Source organism: Heptranchias perlo, chromosome 12 (assembly GCF_035084215.1).
Source record: "Heptranchias perlo isolate sHepPer1 chromosome 12, sHepPer1.hap1, whole genome shotgun sequence".
NCBI lineage: Eukaryota > Metazoa > Chordata > Chondrichthyes > Hexanchiformes > Hexanchidae > Heptranchias > Heptranchias perlo.
The window spans coordinates 17,811,853-17,833,104 of record NC_090336.1 but is presented as its reverse complement, the minus strand read 5'-3'; the positions used below and the strand labels follow the sequence as shown (position 1 = coordinate 17,833,104).

Below are 21,252 nucleotides of genomic sequence, written 5' to 3'. Positions count from 1 at the left end.
CGTGTAGAACTTGAATTAAGATGAACAAACACACTTTCCGAAATGTACTTTGCCTGAATTCTTCACATTTCCACTTTTTAAAAAAGTTTTTGACTGAATTTCAGCTGAAGTGTGAAATAAACATTCCACAGTGGTCATATTTGATACGAATTAAAAGCCTGTGAAAATTTGTGCAAAGTTAATCATTGGCATGCCCAGTTCAATACAGATTCTTTCACTCAGATTGTTTTTTAATCTGTTTGGCAGGTGATGAGGGATATGTGTAAACAGGGTTACAGTGATGCACTTGACTTCCTCCAGAGGAATGGTGAGTGTGGACCTATGTTTTTTTGCTATAGTTTCTAAATGTGCAGATGTATTTGCTGTCTCTATTTAAGTCTGTGAAAATGCCATTCTGTAAAATTGGATTTAATTACAGTAGGCAGATGCCAACATTATATATCATGTAGCCTAAAGAACAGTCGCAATGCTTTAGTGAGTCTTAATTAACTCAACGATTTATCTACCCAATAGTTTTTAAAGAGAATGTAAAAATCTTAAAAACCGTTTCACAGACAAAGGAAGAAGAAAGGTTAAGATGTGCTGAGTTCCATCTGTTCCTAAGTGAGATCAGTTTTGGAGAACTTACTGGTCCACTGAAGGCCAGATAAATATTGATGCTATTTTTTTTCCTCTACTAGCCTGTGCATTCTCAGTGCAAATGTTAAAGAACATTCACCCCCATCCCTGAAGCCAAGATTCCTCTTTTTTTATCCTGTCTCTTTCCTGGTAGCCATTCCAGAGCTGGATTCAAAGCAGTTAGTGAGGACAAGTGCTCAGAGGTTGCAGATTGACCACGCTGTCCTCTTTTTCAAGGCGTATAAATTTACGTGGAGCCAAATGTTTCAGTCAGTCTTCTGCGTGCTTGTTTTATATGGTTTACTGTGATCAAATGGGATCGCAGAATAATTCGTCCCTTTGTGAAACTCCGGATCAAAATTTTATACCCTAACAGAATGTAGGGTAGTCTATGGATGTGCTGAATTTAGCATTCCCTGTCACTCATTCATTCAGCCTCCACATACAAATAAATAGACCATCATCCTAATTCAGTGAGGAAACTGGGAAGATGTGGTAATCACAGGGTCATATTATTGCTTTGGTCGCAGTTCACTTGCTGCTATTTATGAAATGATCTGCCACCTTCCACCACAAGGCCTGATAGCCACATATGATCCTGTCCTTTTCTGATATCACACAACTTCCCACAAATACATTTTAAAATAAAAACTGCACCAACAAGTCACTGTGTAGGTAACATACTGACACATAATTGGTCTGAATTTTCTTCCAAAACATGGCCAGTTTTAAGGCCACAGTGCTGGTAATTGCTTCTAAAATTGTTTAAATTGGTTTTGAGGCAGTCCTATTGATGGCTGTCGTGTTTGTTTTATGGTTCCCACATATTTTCCCATTGCTGTCACTGCAATTTAGGATGACAGCGATGTAAAACAAGAGGACTCCAGTTGCTGACTTTCAAAAGCACGTAGAGTTTCATTTAACTATTGTTTTGTAGAACAGTGTTTACATCTCGGGAAGCATCACATTGACTCAGCTTCCATTTGCTGCCATAATTGTGGAATGACCTGACTTAATCCCAGTCTCGATTAACATTAGACTTGGCTACTTCCTCAGGGGTATCACTGGCCTTCAGATTCTTCAGTGGGAGGAAGAGAAAATTTCCCTCGGGGTGGGGGGCAGAGGGAATTTCACTGTAGTTTCACTTTCTAACCTGCCCAGTATTGAATCGATCAAGTTGTGGCATTGATACCACCTGTGAAGAAGACTTTAGCCCAAACAACTCCATGTCTTCCGACTGAAGATCACACGGTGGATTTTTGGGAAAGGGAAGTGGAAGAAGGATGAAGGGTTGTGCTGACGGATTAATTGGAAAAATCAAACCCTTCAACCTACTTTGTTCAGTTTATTTCATCTGTACACGTTCCCTGATCTTTAAACCGGAAGCCTGCTTCCAGGTGCCTTTTTTTGCCATCTTGTGGTGATGCTAAGCAACAGCATGCTCTTTTTTTTTTGGTGTCAGTTTTCTTCCCCTTCAGGAGATGAGGACTTATTGCTGTGATGCAGTTCAACAGGCCTTTAAGTTTTGTACGACTCAGTTAACGGGTATTCATATCTTATGAACTGCAAGAGTGTCACCAATGTATAAAACAAGTGAAAAGTGTCATAGTATTTGGGAAAACTGGCATACAGGTGGACAGAAGAACAAAAGTATGATAAAGAGCTGAAGTGAATGCTTCACACACAATATCTATAGACACACAATTAAGCAGAAAGTGGAATTATTTGACTGGATGGGTCATCATATCTTGTCCTCCAGCAGATGGCATTGGATTGTGATCGGGAACAGAAATCCTGGCTGGATTTTTTTTTTTTCCCGTCCCTAACCCAACGGTTCTGAGGCTAATTTAGTGACCCTACTGCTGCCTCACTGAGTTCACTTAACTTGGCACACACTGGGAATTGAAACTGAGATTATCTGGTCTATGTGCTTAATACTACACTGAGCAGTGGTTTTACTCACTGCGCTATCTGGGACCTCTATATATTTAAATGGGGTTTATGATCCATGTTGGGCTTTTTAAAAATAAAAAAATCATAAATCTCAATCCTAATATTTGCTGATGACTCTTTGAATTCATTCAACATGGACCTACTTTTCTAAAGCTGTTTTCTTTATTCCTTCTCAATAACGCTGATGCAAAACTCTGCCCCCTCTTGTTGGGTTGATGAAATTGTGATTGTCAGGACAGCCCAGTTTATTTATTTTTTCCCCTAGCTCTGATGTTCCTATTGTACCAGCCTTGGTCAAGCTGTGGTTGTTTATTGAGAAGAGGGAAGTGTGGTTACAGTGGCCAGGGATTTCTGCTTCAGCCCATGCTAGCTCATGACTTTCTATCCATTAAAGTGAGTGGGTAGAAAATCAGGCCCCGGCGGACACGAGTGGGGAAACCCCAGCCAATATGTCCTCTTCATTGCACGTTGTATTTGTGATGATTTAACTGAATGTGTTCTGATGAACCATTAATAATTGAATTTTTTACTTCAGAGGCTATTCAGACACACAGTAACATAATTCCAGTGTGTGTGTGTGTGTGTGTGTGTGTATTTTGTGTGCTGCATTCACTTCAGCTCTTTACAATAGTTTTGTTATTCAGTCCATGTGTATGCTAATTTTCCCAAATAGATTTTGACATTTTTGACTTGTTTTAAACACCGGTGACAATGTTGAAGCTCACAAGGTATGTTAAATGTGCTGTGCAGTGTCAAATGGTCTGGTTGTCAATTAGTTCACTAAATTGTCCGGCAATTAATTTGTAAGAGAATGCTAATCTTTACAGCACATAGACTTTTACTGTAAGTAAGTGTAGATTAGCCCTCATGACACTGAATCAGGGACATATACAGTAATGGCAGTAGCTAGAAACTCAAAAAGCTTTAAAAAAAACTTTCCCTCAAAATAATGTACATAAAGCCCAGGTCTGAGTTACAACTCCAGTTCACATTAACTGTTCTTGGCTAATAGGAACATATGATGTGGAGATGCCAGTGATGGACTGGGGTGGACAAATGTAAGGAACCTTACAACACCAGGTTATAGTCCAACAGTTTTATTTGAAAATCACAAGCTTTCGGAGCTTACCTCCTTCGTCACCTGACGAAGGAGGTAAGCTCCGAAAGCTTGTGATTTTCAAATAAAACTGTTGGACTATAACCTGGTGTTGTAAGGTTCCTTAAATAGGAACATAGGAATTGCTTGATTTAAAAAAAAAACAAGGTCTATCTAGTTCACCTCCTATCATCCTGGTAGTCGCATGATACAATGATAATGGAGTTGTTGACTAATCATAGCGATCAATCTCTATCGATTTAGTCTACAACAGACCCAGAAATGACACGAGAAGAACTAGTGGTGGAGAGCTTTGGGAACCATAGGTCTAGTGTCACCTTTTTCCCCACAAGCATGCTACACTTACCATGTGTCATATCTCAAATTACTCATATACTGTATCCCAAAATTTGCATTTGAATGATTCAATACAAACTGCTTCCACCATCTCCCCAGGGAATCTCTTCCATAAATTGACCACTCGCTCACTGACATATTGTTTCCGCAGATTAGTTTTGAATTTACCCCCCCTTCAGGCTCAGCCGAGTGCTCTGATTCTACTATTCTGGTCAAGGTGAAATAGCTCATCATATTTTGCTCTTGTAGTCTGTGGCATCATCTGACTCTGTGCTTGTAGCCTTGTCCGGCTCTTTGGTTTTAGGGTCCTAGGTGCTGCTGCCGAACCTTTTTTGGTAAGACCACAATATATAATCAACCCTATTCCACCAGTGTGCGGTCTGACAGTTATTTGTATTCTCCTCCCCCCATCCCCCCAACTCTCTGATTTTTCCCAGCTTGTTCTTCCAGAGTATACAATTTGAGCTCACTCCAAATGCTTTTTCTCATGTCCAACAAGAAAGTCCATTTCCAAAGAAAATCCCTCACTCCCTGCGACTTTAAGCTTAAAGTAATGTGGGATAGTCTATGCCACGCAAACAATGAACCCTTTTATTGTTCCTAGACAGTATGTAGGAACTCTATCGTGTCTCTTGTCACTTCAGAAATCAAATATCATTGGCTGTGCCATTCAAGTTTTGTAATACACTAACCTACTATTAGGTTATTCCCAGAAGCAGCAGCACAAGCAAGATATTAAATTTGTTCAAAGACAAAACTCTGGAGGCAGTTCACGAAGGGTTAAACAGCCAACCCAGTCAGAATAGAACCTTTGAAAACTTCCTTCCAGAGCTTGGGATAAATACTTTTGAGAGAGATAACAGACTGCTTAATGAACCAACAAAATACAATCTGTACAGGATTTACATAGACTTATACCCAGAGAGCCATGCTTTGCCCCTGCATGTCAAGGCCAGATGAAACCAAACTGCTGATGCCCAAAATGTGTGGGATCTTTGTAGTCATAACATGCTTTGAAGGTCAACCTGAGACAGAGGTAATCTACTTGAACATTGACAACAATCTGCAAAACCTATAAACACAAAGGGATGACGACAAAAGGCACGTAGGTGTTTGGGTTCTTCCAAACGTGCACTTGATGCCTGGTTCAAAGCATTATTAATACAAGTTGACCCACTTTGGATCAGGACTAGAGCAGCTTCACTGATTGCATTACCTTGATTGTTTTTAGTGGTATATTCAGTCTTGAAAGGTTTCAATCAAAATGTTTTCATATTAAGAATACTTTTGCCCTCCAAAGGTTTACAGTAGATGTGTTGTCTTTAACCAGTGCATGGGATGTAAAAGAATGTAACTTCCATTTTGAGTGTGATGGTTTAAAATTAGTTTTAAACCAAGGTCCCCCACTTGCACCTCCATAGCATTGCTCGCCCTTCCCTCCTCCTTTGGCCCATCTACCGTTGAAACCCTTATTTCTGCCTTAGTTGCCTCCAGACTCAATTTACGCCAATGCTGACGTGGTCCCACTCCCATCCTCCACCCTCTGTAAACATCAGTATATCTATAACTCTCCTGCCTGCATCCTATCCCACACCAAGTCCTGGTCACCAATCACCTGTGTCATCTCTGAACTACAATGGCTCACAATCCCCCAACTCCTCAAATTTAAAATTCTCATCCTGTTTAGATTCCTCCTTATCCCTTTAATCTCTCACACCCCTACAAGGCCCTCCATCCACACTCATTTTCTCTGACTCTGGCCTCTTGTGTGTGAATTCCCCCTCCCTTCACCCAACTATTGGTAGCCGTGCTTTCAGTTGCCTAGCCCTAAGCCCTATGCTTCGAAATGCCATCCCTATACTCCTCCACTTCCCTCTCCTTATAAGACCCTCCTTTAAAACCCACCTCTCTGACCAAGCTTTTGGCCACCCCTCTTAATGTTTCACCATCCATTTTTCCTTATGCCTCTGTGAAGTACCTTTTAAAATGTTCTTCTACGTCAAAGGCATTTTATAAGTGCAAATTGTTGTTGATGATGCTGGTCTCGTGCCAAAGCCATATAGAGGGTGGATGAGTCTTCTCTGTCAAGGTGAGCTGTTTAAAGAGTATTAGACACGAAGTACACCCAGATGTTTGTGCATAAGGTCACACTTTGGTTCATTGAAAGCGAGGACTTGCTTATGAGAGCAGCCTTTTGTGTTGGGCATCAGAAAAAGTATCTGGTTTGATCCCAAATCGCCATGTTGCTTTCCTGTAATGCAAAGACTCTCCTGTTTCCAGCCCCATTGAACTTTACAATTTTACTGCACTGCAAATAAAGTAGTTATTGGGATTTGTTTCTCTTCAACCCAAAGAACAGCCTTTTCCTCATGAGGAGAATAAGAACTAACAATATTTATTCCCTCCCACCACCATGCAGCTCTAATGAACCAGCCACAACCCTTGCGCAACCCTTCCCAGTCAGCTTCAAATGAATGTGATGCAATAGATGAAGAGGAGGAGACCATGGAAGTAGTAGAGGGAGAACAAGTGGGAGTAATAGACACAGTCAACAAGAATGGTGACCGGATCCTGGAACATCTGTCACCGCGACTTCACCAAGGTGAGCAAAGATCAGCCATGATCTAATTGAATGGTGGAATTGGCTTAAGGGGCTGAATGGCCTTCTCCTGTTCCTATCTTCCTAAAGCATTGCTCACTCCTTCAAGTAAGCCACCTACAGTCTGACTGCACAAGGGGTATAGTTCTTTTCTCGCCCAGTGTACAGTCCCATGGGTGCTGGTTTTCCTTGCAGCACCTCGTTGAGGTCAGTCAAGCCCAATCCTGTCCTCCAGTTTCCATGTGTGCACTTCCAGCAGAGGTGTCACAGGATAATGATCAGGTGTGGGAAGCTTGGCCAAATTATTTTTTTCTTTCCTTAACCCAAAGGCCCTGAAGCAAGTTTCTGTGCTTGTACTGCTGTCCCAGCTGAGATCACAGACTGGGAATCAGACCTGGGACGTTTCTGTTCTGTAGGATTCAACTCGCTGATGGTGGAGAGGTAGAGCTGGATGCTGTCAGTGTACACGGATCCTGATGCCATGTCTGTGGATGATGTTGCCAAGGGCCAGCATGTAGATGAGGAATAGCAGGGGGACAAGGATAGATCCTTGGGGAACTTCAGAGGTAACTGTGCAGGAGCATGAAGAGAAACCATTGCTGGAGAGGCTCTGGCTATGATTGGATAGGTAAAAGTGAAACCAAGCAAAGGTAGTCTCATTGAACGGGACAACAGATGAGAGTTGTTGGAGGAGGATGTTGCGGCCAATCTTGACAAAGGCCACAGAGTGATAGAGAAGGATGAGGAGGGATAGTTTACCACGGTCACAGAGGATGTCATTTATGACTGATTAGGGCCGTTTCAGTGCTGTGACACAGGCGGAAACCTGATTGGAGAGATTCAAACATGGAGTTGCGGGAAAGATGAGCGTGGATTTGAGAGATGACAACACGTTCAAGACGCGGGAGGGGAAAGAGAGGTTGGAGATGGGGCTGTAGTTTGCAAGGTCGTTGAGGTTGGATTTTTTTGAAGGGGGAGGGGGGAAAGAGGACTGGCAGCTGGTGAAACTGGCAGCTTGCTTTGATTCACCTATTCGTGTGTAAACTTATTTTCTCATCTTCCCTATGCGATACTCCAGCCACCTGTGAGTAATGGTTGATGAAAACCAGTGTGTCTTCATTCTATAATGTACCAGTGAGTTATGCCACTAAGCCTCTCTCCACCTCCACCCTAAATGATCGGGGGGAAAAAATGTAAATGTCTGAAATTATCGACGTTATATTGGTTCTGGATAATGGAACCTTTTTCCCTTTTTTATTTTGCACCAAAGTTACTATCAGGTGTAACACAGACCAGAGTCATGAGTCCCTTTGCTCTTCCCCAAAAGTGTGCCAGCTTCAGAAGAGCACATGTGAATGTTCCAATTTCCTACACCATCCATCCTGGTGCCCTTTCAATGTGAGATTGTAAATTTGTTCCAAAATGGGAGCATAATTTTTTTTTGTGCCCACTGGGAACTGGATAGAAAACAGTCAGATTCAGTTCACTCCAAATCCTGAAACCACCACAGAAGCTTTCACTCCAGCATTCTGGAATGGATCGGAACCCCAGTCTCAGATGTAACTGAGAAGTGCCCTAGTCTTCGGTGCCACGCAGTTTCATATCCCGCTCCGCACCTTGCCCCCCCCCCCAAAAAAAATCCAATTTGATGTGTGTCTGTGCATATTGTTAACTTGTTTTGATTGCAGGTTGATTGATTTTCTGGTATTGCGTTCTTTTTACACAGCACTAATTGAAGCCTGTGCTGAACGAAGAAGTATCCTTACAGTCTTTTCAAATATGCTGCCAGTCCGTTTAGTCTCGGCCATGATGCTTCCATACACCTTGCCATTGGAATCAGCAGTCTCCTTCACCATAAGGTAAGCTTACAACTTCTGTTGCCCCGTGTCATTATTGGGTCTATTCCCTTTCCTCTGGTCCTGTAGCGGGACAGAAATCTTCTAATTAGCTGAACTATGGGTTTGACTGCCTGGTTTGGCTATTATCAGCCAAGCCTCTAGGTGGAGCACCTCAGAATAACTGAGATCTAGCTCAAGGGAAGGTACAATTAATTGACGTGGAGCTAATTCCCTGATCCTGTGCTCACAGTGGGGAACCGCAATCAGAATACAATATTGTAATCCTGACTCCGACCCATGCTCCATTCATGATCGGCTTCCCCACTGGGGCATGGGGTTGTGGAATTAGCCCTAGCAAGTCTAGACTTGCTCAGTGCTGGCTATCGCTGTAGCTGTCAGAAATTATAGGAGAAATCCACAGCATGGAGCCACCTACCCAGCTGAAGGAGGATAGATGGAGACAAGTGGACATTTATTTAGTTTTGTTTAAAATGCTTATTTTGTAGCATAGAGTTCATCTTTCAATATTAAAACTAATTGTGGTATTCGAATAGCTTTATTGCTGTATAATTTGGCTATTTTTCAGTATTACACTGCCTTAGTTGAAAATTTTAATAAATGACTGGCCCAGGGAGCCTGGAATTTCCTGGAGTTGCCAATTCTAAGGGTTAAGCCGGAAATTGCTCATCACAATTTCTTTCATCTGAACAGAGAAGAATATTTATCTAATAATAGAACCACAGCATGCTTACAAAAGATTTTAATTACATTTGCCTACCTGAAACTCTTTGCCTTCGACTTGTTATTTGCCATGGTTTTTATACACAAGGGCTTAGCAGAAAACGGTAGAACTGCCCAGGATATATTTTTAAATCACAAGTTGCTCTCATCGTTTATATTTCTGAATCCTGTTGATTTAAATCACAAACTCACTCCTTTATGCTCCAGTATTCTGTATCTATTCCAAAAGAAAGTTACTGAGTTGTCGTGACTGTGTAATCGACTCAGAAGTGTATGGCTGGTACAGGAGTGAGTGGCGTTGTCTGCCACCTATGGCATTTCTGGAATATGTATTCCGCAAAGATCTGCTTGGGCCAACAGGTTATCACGCAGCATGGGATCAGGGAGTGCTTTATGCATGTTAGGAGATTATATTTTATGACACATGCTGCCCTTATTTTTAAGACTGAAGGTGTGCGCACAGGAATTTAATTAATCTCGTCTCTTCGTACTTTGTACCTAACAGAATCCTGGAATGGCTGCCTGATCTCCCGCAAGATATTGACTGGATGAAAGATCAGATAGCCAATGTTTTGTGGTACTTCATAACGAATGCCAAGGCAAGACTGGGACATCGTCTTTCGGCAAGGTATTGACAGTTGATTAGAGAGCAACCATGCAATGATTGACTGCAGTGTTAGGTATTTAAAGCTTTCCACATGAAGGAGTACATTTCCATCTGTACAACTTGTCAGTCCAATTGGATTTCTGCATTTGTAAATGGGACTGGGGCAGGTAACCTTGCATTTTGAATTCACGCCCCCCCCCATCCCCCCCATCTCCTCTGAAAGTGCTGACATTCTTCACATGTTAAGTACTTGATGAACTATTCCATCATGGGGGTTATCACGGCCCCACTAAATACTTCTGATACCCAACATCTACAGGTGGACTTAGCATCGGGAGTCGCTGGATAATTAGGACTGGGAACCCTGGCTGTTTTGTGTTTTCATTCTCCGTTCCTCACAGGAGAGCTGAAACCAGTTGTAGCACTTCGACTGCTACCCTGGCTGAGATCAGCTGGTACATTGGTCGCTGGCATGGAGAACTACATGATGTACGTTCATTATCTTATTTCTGTACTTGTCTGATTGGTTTCTTCCCCCGCCCCCCCACCCCACACATAATGCTGCAGCTATTGTGATTGGCCAAGTGCGACGGTTAAATTGATATAAATTCTGCTATTGCTCACAGCCATCTCCCTGTATAATTTTCTCTGATACAGTCATCACTGGGAACTGTGTCTCCTTTCCGTAGTAATTTGCTTCTTGGCAACCAGCACGTATTCTCTTTGCCGCCTTGGCAACCGCTAAAATTAAATGTAGAAGCAGTAGAGGACCCATCCCTCGGGCCAGACTGACCTCAAATAACTTATCACCAGAAATCGAGCTTGGAACCTTTTTGATCTGCATGGCGCAGGATCACACTGAGTGGTATATTTACACACAGCTGTATGGGGACCAGGTGCCTATCCTTTTACGTGTAGATTCTGATAAGTACAATGTATTTAATGGATGGCGAGGGGGAAAGAAGGGCAGAGAGAGTTAGCTCATCTTGCTCCTATATTAATACCTGTTTAATTTTTTTAAAAAGCTGTAAATAATTGGCGTCTCCTCATTTTGTTTCCTTCTCTCTGTTCCAGGCTGCAGTATGACATGGGGTTACAGAGGACCCAAAGTCTTTTCCTACCACAAAAACAGTCTACCTACATGTTTGTCCAGAAATGGGTCCGGAGCAATACTTCGGTGATTGATCTGATTTTGAAATGTGAAGAGTACCAGCGTCACTTATGGCCCAGCATGCCCCCAATCAACTGGCAAGTGCAGGCCTCCGGCTGTCAGCAGGATCCTGATTCCGGCTTAGAGATGAAACCATCTTCCCCCTGTGACGACCAGATTTGAGCATTAGAAGGAGCTCCCTTCCACGCACAGCAATTCTTCCTCAAAGTGTCACGTTACCTGCGAATATTTTTTTTTTATTTTGAGAACATTTTATACAGATGTTTTTCTTTTGCACCAATATGCCACGTGGATATAACCTGTTTAAAAAATTTGTGGAATTGCATGTTCCACGCATGAAGCCAGACCTCTCCCGGCTGTAACCACTCCCCTAGGTTCTTTGTGACAGTCTGTTTGTGGGGGATACACCCATATTGCAACTTGAGTGGAGCAATACCCAGATGAATAGCCTACATTGTGGTAATTGTTATTTTAAATATAATTTTATTACCTTTTAGAAACCTGAATTGAAATTTTACAAAGAATTTCTTTCTTTAATTTCTCAATAGTTTAAATACAGTCGGGGAAAAATGGATTTCAATGATTTTTCAATCCGAATTATGAAGCTGAATTTAGCCATTGGATAGTTGATTTAATCTCCGAATGGAATCGTGAATCCTTAAATTGGTGAAGATATCTGCACTCGAATGCCAATTATGACCAAAGATGAATTTAATGTCATAAATGACTGTGGAGGGTGGCGGGACATATTTACAAAAATAACAACTTCTAGTGAAGTGGCTAATTGGAGATTGCATAATGAAGCATTCATACCTCATCACTATGAATATAGGATCAGTGCAACATTCTTATGCTGAATCAATGCAGTTCTAAGCTACCGTTTTTTTAATCTTTGATTCACTATTGTTGGAACTATAAAAAGAGAACTGTTTAAAGGGCCACTTCAAATTCTTTGATTTAAATTCGCAAAAAAAAAATTACATCTGAATGGATTTATTCAGTTAAAAGTCTTGCGGTGTTTCAAAAAAAAACAGTAGCTATTTATAGGTTGTTTCCATAAGATTTTTTTTGTGATATACTTTGACTACTAGATTCATATCTCAACTTAAACAGATAATTTTTAAGGTTATTTTATTATTGTTTTGTTTCTACTCCACTTTTTTTTATGTTTTAAGACTCCTTCAGTGTTGTGTGGTGTGTGCAAGTCTATCCGCTCCACTCAAGATATTGGCATTCAGCTTCTGTGTTCCTTACCTCTGCTTGTAGATGCGCAGTATTCCATTACATATGGAGCAAAAGCAATATAAGCAGCCAAAATCAAATAACTGCCCTCCCACATCCTGAGAGCCAAGACCAGCAATAAGTCACCTGCCCATACTCATGATCAGTAGTTGATTTGGAGGGTTGAAGAGAGGAAGTAGGTGAACGGAAAAAGATACACGAGGACATTTCACGTGCGTTTATTTTAAATATGTGGGGGTAGAAATTTGTCTTTGGTAGTGCAAAACGGGTGGTATCCCGTTATACGTCCCTCCCGATGTTTGGGGCATTTAACGGGCTGCCAATGCAATACTGTCCAAGGCAGATTTTTACCCAGTTATGTAATTTCCTTAGAATCTAAACACTTAAAAACATCTATCTGTAATTCAATAGGTTGTTTTGGGAGGGCTACATCTCCATAAAGGAATCTTCTAGTAACTGTTCTATTACAGTGCACTGGAGTAATAACAGTGCATGTGTGTAAAAGTTAGTTTACACAACCCTCAGCTCAGAGTTTGTGTAATGACCTTTTAACACTGCAGTGTATATATTATTTTTGAATCTGTATGTAAGGCACTATATATTTTACAGATATCCCTTTCCTCATCTGACTGTGTAAGGAATCACCATTTTCAGTGTGAATTAATCTCCTGGTGTAACTGCCTTTGAAATTCATAATTGGTTTATTGGACTCACGGAACTGAAAAATGGTAGATATAATTCGATTCTCCATTGCGTAATTGGAATGGTATTTTGTTTAACTAATAGAACTTTTCTCCACTGTTTACCCTCCTGCTTTAGGTCTTGCCCAAATTCCTTGGCTGTGGGAATTGGCAAGTGACCTATTGCAGAGCCCTTTCCCATTACGGGTGTGAAAGAGTGCCCTACAGTTATTCTCTGCTGCTAATTTGTTCTCTGCTCAGGGCCTCTTGACTACTTGGCTAAAATTTGCAACTTGCTGGGTAGCAAATTAGGGGCACGACCAGACGGGACTGTTCAGTCACACAATGGGGGTGAAACAGATCCACACCAGTAGCGCAAAATGGGTTCGTAGTAAATCGGCCACCCGTTTTACACCGTGCCAGATTTTCTTTCCCATTGAAGCTGATTCGCTATAAACCAATTCTGTGCTACTGGTGTAGACCATTATTAATTTCCCCCATCCATATGGGTGTGTACTAATCACTGGACCTGTTAGCTAGATAGTGTTTTACTGAAAAATACTATTATAATATATTACTGTGTATATATTATGGATTAAGAATATACTACCCTGTATATTTTAGCTACATTATTATAAGAATTTCGAAAGATGTTAAATTTTTTTTGTCTATGTTGAAATAAATTTAGACCATGTTTGTATAGACTGTACACAGACTCCATCCTAAAAGATGGAGATTCCACAGAAATGTAGTCTATTTTAATTGGCTGAAAGGAGGATGGATTTGTTATTTAAACAAATTGTACTCTAACTTTTTTTTAACTCTGAGGTGAGTATTTAAAGTTACAGTTGTAGATTGTAATTTGACTAGGGTGCAGGGGGAGGGGCTGTAATTTGAGGCGAATTATACAGATCTGTGTTGAAATGAAACTCCTCCCAGTTTCCTCTCCTGAGGGCACTGACTCTTGGTTGGATATGGTTGACTTGATATACCAGATGCTCTTTAGTACCTCATACATGCACCCATGAGTGAACCAAAACAATGACTTTTAGTAGATTATTCAACCATGGATGGCATCATGGTCAAGACTGATTCCCACAGGTGCATTTTGCAGCAGAGTCACTGGATAGCAATCGAACTGAAACACTGGCTGCTGCTTTTTCCTCCTTAGTGTGGAGTTGTTGAGGTCATTTGAAGTGCCCCAAATGTTCTACCTAGCTTCAGCTAACTCAACAGAGGCCAGAGACCAAACTTGGAACCTTAAGGTTCATGAAACTCTTTTATCTAAGTGTATCATATCTCTAATATATTTGAACGCGTTACCAACAATCTAATTCTATAAACCATCTCTTCAATGATTTTACATTTCAAGTGATTTTGTAGCTTAATTACTAAACATAATTGCAAAATTCTGTTAATACATTGCACCTAACTATAGAGTGAGCAGTACTGTGTAAGTCTGGTGAAGGAGCCTATGCTGGATGATTTGCTTATGATCTAATGGTGATCTTAGTATTAATTTATTGACCGTGCAAAATTAAGGGACAAGGTAGAGAAAGGGCAGTGCTGGTTTTCCCACACATTATGATTCTTGGATATCTCCTCTATCACATTAGTTTGTAAGTTTCTCTGAAGGGATAGTTTTTTTTTCGTTTTCCTCTAATCCCTATCTGGCTAAAATCTAATTGGAAACCATACAGAAGCCAATATAATTTGCATTATGCTGCTAAGGGGGACAATGGTTCTCATTTTTAAATTTGATTCGTAATTACACACATTTGTAATTCCTAGGAACTGACTGATATAAAACCACAGTGCAATGAAGAAGGTTTTCACTGAGATAAGACTTTGCTCAAATAAAGGACTATTCTGTGTTTTGAAAAGATTATTTTGATATGTAATTAACACTGCTCCTGTGTAAAGAATGGCTTTGGATAATAAGTGTGTCTGATGGCAAGTTCATTACTGTTTCTCCATGAGGGGCTTCTCCTCTTTAAATTTGTACTATTTTGGCATGCTGTGTAATGTGTGGAAGATGTGGAATCTGGTAGGGTCTTCATTCTTTGAACATTATATCCCTCCACACACTATATTCTTCCTAATTCATCCCACAGACTCCACAGGATTGTTGGGTGGTTAGTTGGACTTAGTTTATATCTGATAGAGGGGTCTTGATTAGATAAATAGGGAAAAATTATTTCCACTGGTCAGAGACTGGGTAACTAGAGGGCATGAATTTAAGATCATCATTAAAAGAAAAAGTGGAGAGGTTAGGAGAAATTGATCTAAGCAGAAGGTTGTTAGGACATGGAATGTCCTACTAGAAACAATGGTGCAGGTAAAATCCATGATAACTTTTAAGAGGAAAATGAATAAATATTTGAAAAAGAAACATTTGAAAAGGTGGGAGGAAAGGACAGGGGAATGGAGCTTAGTAATTAGCTGGCACAGGTATGATGGGCCAAATAGCAGTTTCCTGTACTGTAAAATTCAATGAATCTACCTTCAGGACAAATTGGACTCTGAAAGTGGCATGAATCCTGTGGCTTTATATAATATGGAGATCGAGTGCTTTGTTGCCTTTCTGCAGTTTCATAACATTTTCATGTGCATGCCCCATACGTGGGAGTAGATTTTAGTCTTCACCCCCTGGGCAGTGATCTGGCGCAGCAGATTGCCCACCCTTTAGAACCCACCTGATTTTCATTTCATTGAAATCAATGGAACGAGAGCCGGATGGGTTCAATAAAGATCAGGCAGTGAAGACTAAAATCCACCCCGTGGTTTCTTCAGAACTTACCACCTCTCTGAATTGGCTGCTAACTGGGGAACAGTTCTGCTTGAATCATTTAAAAAATTTGCTGAATTGATTGAGTGTTGATATCTTTATAATTTAGTGAGGTAAAATCATGATTTCTTCCCCCTGCCAGTGCACAGCTTAAATAAGCCAATATTTGATTTATTGTCCACAAACGTAACAAGGGTTAAGGATAGAGCTTGACTTGTATACTGACCTTTTCCAGTTCTTATGACCACGCAGTTTGCATAGCCTACTATTGGTGTGACACGTACAGTGCTGCCTGTAGCCACCCTATCACCACTGGTGGCCTTTGCATTCAGATGCTGAAATTATTTTAAAATGCTAGCAGACATCCCTGGAACAGCTCATAAGTCATATGATGCACTGTTTTATAACAATAGAGCGTTCTACCATGTAAGGCACAATGTATTCTGCTGCTAAGATAGAGTTCCGTTAAAGCTGGCCTGTCCCTTTTTAAGGGTGCAAAGTGTATTATTGTAAATGAACACAAGCCTAAGATCAACTAGAGTTTAATTGCTAGTAGTGCGAGAAGTTTGTAGATTGGAATATGGTTGTAAATTTCTAGCTCGGTCAATTTGCAAACTTCACTCACTCACTATTTGGTACTATTTGGACGTTCTCCTGGTAACTTGACCAACATTTCTCCAACAACCACTTTTTTAAAAAAACAAAAATTACCTGGTGGTTATTTCATTGCTGTTTGTGGGATGTTGCTGTGTGCAAATTGGCTAGTGTGTTTACCTACGTAACAACAGTGACTACACTTCAAAAATACTTAATTGGCTGTGAAGTGTTTGGGACCTCCTTTTAAAAAAAAATATGAAAGGCGCTATATAAAATGCAAGTTCATTTATCAGTTCTAAATAACTGCACAGGCGGCACTAAATTGTATAGTGTCACTAAGCATACTCTGTGATATAATAATTGATGGGGCTGACTTTGAGCCAGGCACATGGACCTTGACTTTAACACATTCGGGACTGGCAGGGGTGCAGGCAGGAGGGAAACTCCCACTGGGATCTTGGCGTGAGCTCCGGGCCATTTTAACTCCTGGGTGTCATTTAAATAATGCAGAAAAGTCTCTGTAGGGCTGACATCCGGGGCAGTGGGGAAAATGGGTCGGGATCCTTCGGACACCGGCTACCCAAGGGAACGATCCTTGGCATAAAGTTAGCGCTGGGCGAGGGGTATGGCAGCCAATGGCAGCATGGAGAGGCAAGGCCGGGGCTGGGGAGGCCCAAGGACTGTTTGCAGGACCTGGAGGGAGCACTCCTGCTCCTCCTGGCCCACAAGGATTTCACAGCAAAGTTATTTTTCAAACATACCGTGGCCTCTTCTGGCCATTTGCGCCTCTCACCGTGGTTCAGCAGTTGGGGTTGACAGCGGGCGGGCCTCCACCTGACTCCTCGTCAAAATCACGGCACGGCACCAGCGCCGTTATCAGACTTTTTGAATTTAAATTAGGCCCCTGCCTGCCTGTAGCGGGAGCTTCGGCCTACTTGGAAGTCGGCAAAGATGAAATGGTGCTGGGCGGGAATGGAGCGACATCAGGCCGGTAAGTGGACTCGGCCTAATCTTCACTCCTCCCATGCACCACTCTCGCTGGGCGGGGTGGGGGGGGGGGTTTAAAATCGAGGCCCTGGTTCAAGAAAGGTCCAGTGAAATGGCACTAGAAAACGCTAAGTAAGGTTAAGACTGGGAAAAGTAATGCATTTAAACTCTCATGTTATATTGGGCCCTGAAAACTGACACAAAGATATATTTCATTTTTTCCATCATGTTTTTGTCGTTTTAAGCTGCCAGTTCTCAGGTCAGTTTGTTCTGCTCTCCCTACAGATTTGCACCTGTTAATTATTGACTGCGGTGCTTTTACAGTTAGTAAATAGTTGCATGGGACATGCTATGTATAGGATTTTGAACATGTTGAGACTTGACAGCCATTGTGAAAGTTTTCCTGCAGAATGCTACCCATTTTAGAAAGCAGTAAACAGTCCTAATTTACATCTCATCTTGCCAGCTTCCTCTTCTCCTTTCCGTAAAGGCACTGACTCCTGCTGGGTTATGGTTCCATGGTCTCTGGTACATTTCCAAAATGCCCATTCTCCATGTGTCAACCCATTCAGTTAACAAGGGCATCTGACCTGATTTGTGTGTGCCTGCCCATGCATTTGCACACATGCATCCTTTTTTTCTCTCTCCCTTTTTTTCTTTTCCTCCGTCGCACAAGTCACAAGACAACAATTGGGAGCACGAATTCTGGCTGACGTTTTTTTTTCTCTTTTTTTTTTTTTCCCCCCCCCTCTACACCACCCCCTAACCAAATGATCCTGAGTCCAATTGTGGCACCTTGGCTGAGTGCTAAACTCAGCACAAAGCAGGAATCAAACTTGTGGCTTTTTGGCTAGTAAGCCTTGCTGCTACAGTGAGCACTGCCTTTACCCACTAGACGATCAGGGGAAGCTTAATTTGCTTTAATTTTATGTGTGTTGATTTTGAACGTGGCATAGCTCAGATCCAGAGTGTACACTCTTCATTGTTCTTATGCTGCTGTGTTGTAATATTCAGTCTTTCATTTTTGGATTAATAATTGTTAATAAAGAGTGTTGCAATTAACTGGCTTTTGTGAACTTCTTCTCATAACTTAACATCTTCTGTATAATCAAAGTAGTTAGAAGGAGATCTTTATTGATTCATCAAAATGTCATCATGAACAATATCTAGTTTTGCATGTTTATAATCCTGGAGGGGAGGGAATTTTCCCCAATGCCTTACATGGCTGACCAATGCCATGTAAGTGTTTCGATGTGAAAACTTAACCGTTTTGCCATGGGATTTAATCATTTAAATTTACTTGCCTCTTCAAGATAAAATTTAACCATTCTGGGCCAACACACAAGAAAGAGTGTATGAGGAGGGAAATACAAAGTCTGTTGCCCAGGTACCAAATACCTCAAATAGAAGCAAACGGGGAGAAATGAATTCAATGGGAGGAGCAACAAATTGTGGGAATACCCAGCTTTGAATGATATTTTGGATACAACAACTTGCCTTTAACATAGAAAAATGTGCCAATGCACTTCACACAGATATAATCAAAAAATGTATGCTTAGCCAAAAAAAGTAGGTATTAGGAGGGGTGACCAAAGGTTTCGTGACAAAGTGGGTTTTAAGGAGGGTCTTAAAGGAGAAGAGGGAGGTGGAGAGAGGTAGAAGGGCTGAAGAAAGGAATTCCATAACATGGGACCTAGTCGGATGAAGGCTCAGCTGCCAATGGTGGACCAAAGTGGGGTGGGGGGATGCACATGAGGCTGGAGTTAGAGGAATGGAGAGTCCAGGTGAGTGTTGTAGGGCTGGAGGAGGTTAGAGATCAGGATTGGTGAGGCCATGAAGGGGTTTGAAGAGGAGGTTGAGAATTTTAAATTTAAGGAGTCGCACCGGGAACCAATGTAGGTCAGCGAGGACAGGAGTAATGGATGAGTGGGACATGGTACGAGAAAGAATATGGGCAGAAGAGTTCTGGATGACCTAAAGTTTATGGAGTGGAAGACGGGAAGCTGCCAAGGATAGCAATGGAATAGTTGAGCCTGGAGTGACAACGGCATAAATGAGGGTTTCAACTGCAGATGGGCTGAGCTAGGGGCAGTGGCGGAAGATATTATGGAGGTAGAGGAAGGCCAGTCTTTGTGATGGAGAGGATATAAGGTCAGAAACTCAGCTCAGGGTCAAATAGGATGGTGAGGTTTTAAACAGTCTGGTTCAGCCTGAGAGTGGCCAGGGAGGGGGATGGAATTGTTGGCAAAGGTACGGAATTTGTGTGAGGGGTCAAAGACAATGGCTAACTGGAGGAAATTGTGGCTCTTCCAATACTGGATATTGGACAAGCAGTGTAACAACACAGAGGGAATGGAGAGGTGGAGCTGGATATGGACATGTGGATGCTGACTCCATATCTTCGGATGATGTCGCCAAGGGGCATAATGTAGTTGAGGCAGAGGACTGGGCCAAGTATAGATTCTTGGAGGACTCCAAAGATAATGTGGTGGGACGATAATCCATAGCTGGAGATGCTCTGGCTAGGGAAGAGTGAACCCAAGTGAAAGTAGTCCCACCGAGGGTGAACAAAGGAGGCGAGGCGTTGGAGGAAGCTGGGCTGGTTGACTTGTGTCAAAGTCTGATTGAGATGCTTCCTGTTTGAGAAAACAATTTAAACCAGTCAAAAAAAAACACGTTATCTGCCACCAATAAATCGTCCTGTCCTGGGTGGGGTGGGTTTACATCCCTGCACGCTATATTTGAAAACTACTAACTACTTTATAATCACAGGGTATAAACCTTTCAACACTAATGCAGCTTGCAGGCAGATGAGTTAATGATTTATAGTTACACTGCTTCAGATGGGAAAGGTCCTGTGGAGAACTTTATAAGCTTAATAGCCTCAATTTATACTTACTTTTGTTTTGAGGGCCATTTACCCATTCCTTTTTCCTCATAGTTCTCACATCTTGGTCTGTTCAAATAATGCACCAACTGTAGCAGTGAAAGTTGGTGAGTTATCACCTCTAGGTCTTGGCTCTGACCCAGCCACCAGGAGGCACACAAGCAATCAAATGACACTACTCCCTCTGACTTTCCTTTTCTCTCTTTGCTAAGCACAACCCCATATAATGCAGTTGAGATTGGGAGCTCTGCATCACACCAATCCACAACACTGAACACATTATTTGAACTTGCATCTAAAGCTATCTCTTCTAAAAATGTATATTTTTTAGAATTGATGTGACCATACCAACCTGGTTTTGTCTGGGATTGTGACTTCGATCTAGTGCAGGCTGAAACATATAATCAAGAATTCCCTAAATTCCTCCTTGGTTTCCTATCAAATTTGCCTATGGTCAATTCATCTTGGGATTCTTTTTTGTTGGCCTATCCTGATTTATAGCTATTGTATTTTCCCAATATTGGGATCTACAAAGCCTGCTGGGTAAGATTAGAGGAGGTGGCTGCCAGAGATTTGGGCTCAATTTTAAAACCGAGCTGGGAAAGGGGGCGAGGGGCTCAAATTGAAGTCGGGAAACCCATTAGTACGGGTTTCCCAGACGTCCTTATGATTTTGACGAAAGGACGTCTTTTATTTTTTTTTGTCAGTTCTCCGTCCGACGGGCTGGTCTCAGTCGGATGGGGGAGCAGTCAGGGAGAGGATGTCTTCAGGTAAGTCTTTGTATGGATTGGGGAGTGGCATGGGTAGGCATGGGGGGTGTGTGGGTGGGCACAGGTTGGCATGGATGGGCACAGGTTGGCACGGTGTCGTGAGACATGGGGGATGGGATCGGGAGTCAGTCACGGGGAGGAGTCAGATCAGGGGTTGGGGTCCGCGATCGTTGAGGGGGAGGATCGAGGGTTGGGGGTCGGAGGATCGGAGTGGGGGGAGGTTCGGGGTCGGGGTCAGAGGGGGAGGATCGGGGTCGGGGGAGGATCGGGTTCGGGGAGTCCACGATCAGTGGTCGGGGGTCCATGATCGGGGTGGGGGGA

At 42.1% G+C, this 21,252-nt stretch overlaps 1 protein-coding gene across 1 annotated transcript in view; it reads left to right on the top strand.

Annotated features, from left to right (window-relative positions):
• The window catches only part of pnpla2 (patatin-like phospholipase domain containing 2), a 54,694-nt gene extending 36,358 nt beyond the window's left edge, over positions 1 to 18,336 (top strand). The window contains exons 5-9 of the mRNA XM_067993714.1: positions 247 to 307; positions 6,444 to 6,626; positions 8,350 to 8,482; positions 9,708 to 9,830; positions 10,884 to 18,336. Of these exons, the coding sequence (XP_067849815.1) occupies positions 247 to 307; positions 6,444 to 6,626; positions 8,350 to 8,482; positions 9,708 to 9,830; positions 10,884 to 11,142 (759 nt within the window). The 3' untranslated portion in view covers positions 11,143 to 18,336. The remainder of the gene's footprint in view (positions 1 to 246; positions 308 to 6,443; positions 6,627 to 8,349; positions 8,483 to 9,707; positions 9,831 to 10,883) is intronic.
• The last annotated feature ends 2,916 nt before the right edge of the window (positions 18,337 to 21,252 follow it).